The sequence below is a fragment of the Alexandromys fortis genome, unplaced genomic scaffold (assembly GCF_014885135.2).
Source record: "Alexandromys fortis isolate MF-2015 unplaced genomic scaffold, M_Fortis_MF-2015_v1.1 scaffold_10, whole genome shotgun sequence".
In the NCBI taxonomy this organism is placed as follows: Eukaryota; Metazoa; Chordata; class Mammalia; order Rodentia; family Cricetidae; genus Alexandromys; species Alexandromys fortis.
In genome coordinates, this window is record NW_026067895.1 from 19,661,767 (window position 1) to 19,668,432 (window position 6,666).

Here is a 6,666-nt window from a genome sequence, read left to right on the forward strand (position 1 = left end):
GTTGTCTTTCAAGCCTCTAGCTTACCAAGAACACACACATGTCTACCTCCCACTTCCTACCCAGGCCTTGTAAGAAAGAGACATTAGGTCAGGTAAACTGAGAGGATCTATTTAGTAGGGAGCGGAAACAAAGTGAACATATTGCTTATCTTTTCCATGTAAAGGGTGAATAACCAACCCCACGGGCTTCTCTCCTCTGATGCAGCAGAAATGAACATTTCTGACTTGCCAGGTTTGGCCAACATCTCAATATTTTTGTTCTGTTGGGTGTGACTAGATGTACAGACACACTTCTATTTTGTCTCACACATGAAAAGTGGCAGCATAAGGCATGGCATCCAACTCGTTTCTCAGCCAAGTACTTTAATAGTAAACTGCTAAATTTAGTTGTAGACAATAGGAAAGATAAGCCAGCACCGCTTCAGTATTTAGTCTGTCGGTCTAGACACGGTAGCGCAGCACATCTTGTACGGTACAGTGTTTGCCAGTCTTCAACATGCTGACCTGCTAAGAGAAAAGAATGGTCGTTTCTCTCCCTAGGTCATTTCTGAGACTTAAGAGAAGAGGTCTGGAAACAAAAGACTCAAGAAAAAGGAAATGGAAAAGGATGCCACGGAGTAATGCCTACGTCATCACTTGGCTCTAAAGACAATCAGTACTGAAACACTTTTTGTTGACTGCTTTCTCATACTTATTCCACACCTCTTGTTAATAAGGGAATGTTTGGTGACCGCAACTATACTAAAACCATAAAGCCTTCCATGAATGAATGCAAAACTTATCATTTCAAAAGAAATATATTAGGCACTATCGTAGTTGCGTTATTGCTTGCTGCAAATTCTGGGCTTCAACACCAGCCCCATGCCATGAAGAACTTAGTATTTAGTTCTGTCGACTCTGAATTATATAAAATGACATCCTCCAAATCCCCCTTTGAGTTTGTTTCAGAGATATTCTTGCTCCTTGTATTTGGAGCTGAGTATTCTTGGATTAGAAAATTACCTTCACCATGAATAAAATAACGAAGTCTCAACTAAAAATCGCAAGACCTCAATGTCGAGAAATTCTCTATTTTTAGTAAGTGGTACAGTGAATACTTCCTCTCTGCCTGCCCCTCCATCAGCAGGTGTCTCTGCCATTCCAGCAGACAGATAAAAGGAAAAGGAGGGGGCGAGGAGAAAGGAAATTGTCTACGTCTTTCAGTGGTGGAGGTGGGGATATTTTAACAGCATGATTTAAAGCAATTCATGATTTAAATTCAATTTCAACGTTCTTACCCATAATTTATTGCGCGGTTTATTAAGGATTACTCAGCAATTTGAGTATGTCCATCTGTAACTTATAAACGGAAGGGGACAAGGGATAAGAGGGAACGAAGGATGGGGAAGAGAGCGAAATGTAGGCGCGTGGGCACGGGAAGGGAGAGGCGGATTGGCAGTCATGAGGGACCGCGGCTCAGAAATGGAAAGTGTGGCCTGGCCGTCCTGCCCTGATGTGTGTGTGGGAGGGGAGCACGGTGCCGCATTGTCCTCTCCCGACCCTAGGCTCTTCTCCTGTAGGATGAGGTCACAGCAGGACGAACTGGGAAAGGTTGAGTCGTAAAGGCGCCCAAACAAGCAGTCTCCCGGGGTCTGGAGGACCCGCAGAGCAGGGACGGTCAAGAGGCATTCGCGACCCCGAGCAGGCTTCGTGCGCGCTCCCTGGGGGCGTTCAAAGGCCAAAGGCCACCAGCCAAGTCCCAGGTCCCCTGCTCGCCCACCGCTCTCGGGGAAGGAAAGCCGGGGTCGATGTCCGTGTCCGATCCTCCGCCGGCCCGTCGCCCACCCGAGTCCAGACCCTCCCACGAGACCCCACCGCGCGGTCCCGGGGTCCCTGTTTCAAGCGACAGATCGCCAGCAACATGGCGGCCCGGCGTCCTCCCCTACTTCCCCCCGAAACCGCCTCCTCTGCGGGTCCCCGCTCTTGACGCCAGGCCCGGCCCGAGCCCTAGACGACCCGCGGCGCGGCGCGCGGCCGAGCGTGCGAGCGGGGCGCGCGCGGGGGCGGCGGAGCCCGGCGGCCGGTCCAGGACGCGCGCGCGCGGAGCCGCGGAGTTGCGGGCGCGCGCGCCGACATCCGGACGCCCCCGGAGGCGCGCGCGGGGGCCGGGACCGCGCGCGCGGGGCCGCGAGCGGACGGGCGGGCGGGGGCGGAGTGGCGGCGGCGGTTGGAAGCTGCGGCCCAGAGCCCTCTCGCGGCCGCGGCAGCAGCAGCGCCTCCCCGGCTGCAGTCCGGCCGTCGCCGCCGCCGCCTCGCGCCCCAGCCGCCCGGGCCGACATGAGTGAGGCGGCTCGGGATCCCTCGCCCGGAGCTCCGCCGGCCGGGGCTGCGGCCGCCTCTGAGGAGAAAAAGGGGAAAGAGCCGGAGCGCGAGAAGCTGCCGCCCATCGTGTCGGCCGGCGCAGCCGCGGTAGGTGCAGCGGGGGTCGGGGGGCGCCCGGGCGGCGGGTGAGGACGGCCTGGCGAGGGGACACCGGGAAGGCGCGCCTCGAGGGCAAGCGCGAACACTTGGGAGCTCTGCCTGCCCCGCTCGGGGAGTGCGGTCCGCTGCCCGACGCTGGGCGTTTGCTTGTTCTCTGGGGTCTGGCTCCCTACTTTGTCGGAAGGGTCGGCATCATCTGACGGATGAGCAGAGATGTCAGGAGGGCGGCCGTGGTGGCTTTCCACCGGGATGGAAAACCTGCCCTGGGGGCGCCGAGGCAGCGCTTCCCTCTTCTTCGCTTTTTCTGTCCTTTCTCCCTTCGGATTGAACAGACTCCGAGGCGAGTTTCCACCTAATTCTGACCTTTCCGTTGCTGTCAGGGTAGTGGGAGGTTAGATGCATCCCTGATGCTTTTATTTTTCCATGTGGTACAGACATGTGCCTTAAAGGAGAGGGGCTTTTTCCTCTTTTAAAACTCAGTGATCGAAGCTTAATAGGGGTAATTTGCCAGCTGCATTTTCAATGGTTATTTGGAAGGCGCTCTCAGCCTTCAAACTACATACTGCCAAATGATGTCATGGGACATCATCCCTTTCCCCTGTTTGTACTGATGGTTGTGAGTCTGGTTGCTTATAATTAACCTCTGATTTTGACATTTTTATTTGACATACTGTTTAAATACTTTGGGTAAGTTTGCTTTCCTGTATTTAAAGGTTATGACTTGTCACGCATCTGTACATGACAAAATAGTAAAAAGTTTAGGGGATATTATACATTTTTAAATTTCTACTTGCAATTAGTTTCTCGAAGCCGCCCTCTAAAATGACTAAGAACTCACTAAAATAGCTCACTCCTCTTTATGAAGTATTAGTATTGGAATTATGATTTGGTAGGTTTCTGAAAAATGTCTAAAGCCTGTAATAACTGAGAACTGGCAAAGACAATTCTTTTACCCTAAGTCAATGCAGCAAACCGTGAACAGCAGTGACATTATCTAAAAGCGTAGCTCCAGCTGATTGGTTAATTGCGGCTGTGGTTTAGGGATTACCTTGGGAAACGCTTCGAAGCAAGTTGTCATTCAAATTGCAGTCCCGGTTCCGGCTGCTTGTGCCCTGGGTTTTCAGAGCTTATTATGTAGGATTTCTTAACGCCAGTGTTCTCTCTCTCTCTCTCTCTCTCTCTCTCTCTCTCTCTCTCTCTCTCTCTCTCTCTCTCTCTCTCTCTCCATGCCTGTGTCTGGTGTACGGAAGTGTCTGAGTGTGGGTGTGCAGCGCAGAGGTCAGGGGAACCTCTGGTGTCGGTCCTCATCTTGGAACTTATTTAAGACAAGATGTCTTGTTTCCGAATCTTCATAAGCCAGGTTGGCAGGATACTGATGTGTACAAGCATTGGAATGGCAGACGCACGTCACTGAGCCCATCTTTACACGGGTTCTGAGGATGTGACCTCAGATCCCCACACCTAGAGGCAAGTGATTTTACCTGCTGAGCCACCTCCCCAGCCTCCCAGCGGGTTTTTTCCTAAGGTGGTTATTAAGGACTTGGGGAACCTATCTGCTTTTAGAAGCAGTTATATGAATGACTTTAGTTTCTAAAGTCACGTACCCTTCCCCAAATCTGTATTTATACCAGTATAACTGAAAGGAAGGTTTGTAATAGAAAAAATCACAGAAGTTGATTCAGTGTGGATGTAAGCCTAACGTGTAATATCTGAAGCCCATAGGTCTTTGTGATTTCAAGTTTTTCAGATTTTAAGAAGGTTATTAAGTACATATAGTACACGGAATGCCTACAGTGAAGTCCCAGCCAGTTTCCCAAAATCAATCATGTGTAAAACTGTAGAAAATTTGTTGTCTGATTATACTAATAGAATAAGGTTAAAAAACTTACTTGCCTCCTGCCATTTCAAGTCAGAGTCATGTTTTTTCCCACCAAATGAATTGCAAAGACATTTATTTCAGGATTGTGGACTAGTCAAAAAGTCTATAGTTTAAGGATATTTTAAACCTTAAGTAAGCAGTGGGGGAGAGAACAGTTTGGTCTAGGAAGGCAGCTTCTTCTGTGCTCTGAAGGGTTTTCATCTTTCGGCTCTGGCACTGCTGTCGGAGTTTTAAATGGTACTTTAAGGGAACAATCTGTGTACTGTGTATTTGCCAAGGGTGTTTTCAGAGCTAAAAATTTTGAGGCATCACAATAAAGGGCCTAAATAAAAATATGCTGACCTCTGTAGATCAGGAGAAGCCAGCAACTGGGATGACTGAATTCACCAGTGGAGTGGGGAAGGCTTGATGAAATATGGTGGACAGGGAAAGACAGTTTATTGCCTCTTAGGTTGTTTTCAGACTCCTCACAGGTTAAGCAGAACTCAAGGTTTCTTTAGTAACCTATGTTGACATCAGTTACTTTGGGTGACATTTTAGTGCTTCTTCCTTCACCCCAAATTAATAGCTCCGTCTTTCCAAATGGAGCGTGTGTTTCAGTTCAAGTGACCCTGTAGTCGTGGCTCTTTCAGAAGATTGGTGTGCCGTGGTTATGACGGTGTGGAAACAGGCAAGGATGACAGCTGTCCAAAATAAAGAAGAGGCCAGGTCATGCTGATCCTTAAGAAGCTGAAAAGTTTAAGCTATATTTCGAAGGTTTAGCGATTCTCCTTCTAGGATGGGAGAGAGAATGCTAGAAACTGATAAATCCTGGCATTACCTCATTGCCAAATGCAGTTCCATTCAGAAGATCCCTGGCACAGGACTCAAACTAGACCAACCATCGAGTTATTTTGGTAGCGTGTTGAGGTCCTGACTCCCAACCCACACGGGTTTCCAGCCTTTGATGAAACCACAGTAAAGTCACCTGGGAAACATTAGAAGCTCTGTAAATCAGAATTTCAGAGAATGGAATGGAGACATTGTATTTTTCTTTTAACTCCTTTGTATAACTAAGAGTGGAAACTGATTCTGCATACACTGAATTAAAAGATCTATGAGAATCTGTTTTCAAACTACACCCTCATCCCAAGTCTACTTAGGAACAGCTGCTAATGTGGCTGTATGACAGATGCTGGGGTGGGGATGCTGAAAGGAATGACTGTTACAGTAGCTCGTGAGAGAAGCCCAGGAAGCCCCAGATCGAGCCCTCAGAGCACTGGCAGCCATTGAGAGTTGGCCTCGTGCTGTAGACGGTGCAAGGCCAGAGCTGAGCTAGTCAAGAATTTGAAGTGGTGTGTGCATGTGAAGAGCTGCTGATGGAAACACTGATCGACAGACTCAAGTGGGGGCGCATATTATAAATTCATTACTGATTAATACAAATAGTAGAAAAACGTGGTTAAAACAGGAGAAAATACTCAGAGAGGCAGAATTAACTCAAGCAAGTTGGGACAAGTTTGATTGCTTTAATAATTAATGAACTGGACAGGGAAGAGACAGTCTTGTCTCCATGGAATGGGATATACCAAGGAATAAAATGGACTCTTGCAAGAAAGCTACTAAATTTTATATCCCCCCTCATGTGTGTGTGAATGTGTGTGTATGTTTTGCTGAGGATCAAACACTCGGGACTTTGTGCACATACATTCTACCACTGAGTTACAACTCCATCCCTAGTTTAGATTTTCAGTTTGCCCATAGACTAGGGACTGTGTCAGATAGGTAGGAGAAGAGTTTGAGGGAAAACACAAGGTGTTTATAGAGGACAATGAGGGAAAGTTTGTTTTCTCTGTCTCTGGACCAAGTTAGAACTACCAATCACTGAACATTCTATGCTTAGCTTTACTAAATGCTGTAGAAGACACAGTCAAAGCTAGCCTACAAGGTGCTGCCTCAGGTGATTCGAGGCTAATGGATAAAGAGCAAGTCAGTATGTAAACCTTACAATAAGCTACAGAAACAGTTTGTAATGTAGGAGATCATTGTGCGCAGAACTGTGAAGAAAGGCCTTGATGTAGAGGTAATTGTTTAAGCTGGCTGACCATTCAAGGAATGATAGGATCTGGATGAGCAAAAGAAAATATGCAAAGTAAACATGGGGAAAATAGCATGAGCAAGCCTTAAAGAGGAAAAGTAGGGAGCAATAAAACAAGCCCAGTGGAAGCATGCTGGGGATTTGTGGGAGGCAAGAATGCTTGGGGGCTGGAGAAGTTTGGACGATTCCCCTGTGGTTAATGGGGAAGCCTTTGGAATTCTTTGAATAGAGGAGGTGGGGGAGAGCATAT

General features: G+C 48.1%; 1 protein-coding gene across 4 annotated transcripts in view; it reads left to right on the forward strand.

Annotated features, from left to right (window-relative positions):
• The first annotated feature begins 2,196 nt into the window (after window positions 1–2,196).
• Hectd2 (HECT domain E3 ubiquitin protein ligase 2) overlaps window positions 2,197–6,666 on the forward strand; it is a 60,857-nt gene continuing 56,387 nt past the window's right edge. For all 4 annotated transcript variants that reach the window (XR_007595131.1, XR_007595132.1, XM_050160568.1 and 1 more), the window contains exon 1: window positions 2,197–2,448. Coding sequence is in view for 2 of the 4 variants with exons in the window: in XM_050160568.1 (XP_050016525.1) it covers window positions 2,317–2,448 (132 nt within the window). In the remaining 2 variants the exon portion in view is untranslated. The remainder of the gene's footprint in view (window positions 2,449–6,666) is intronic.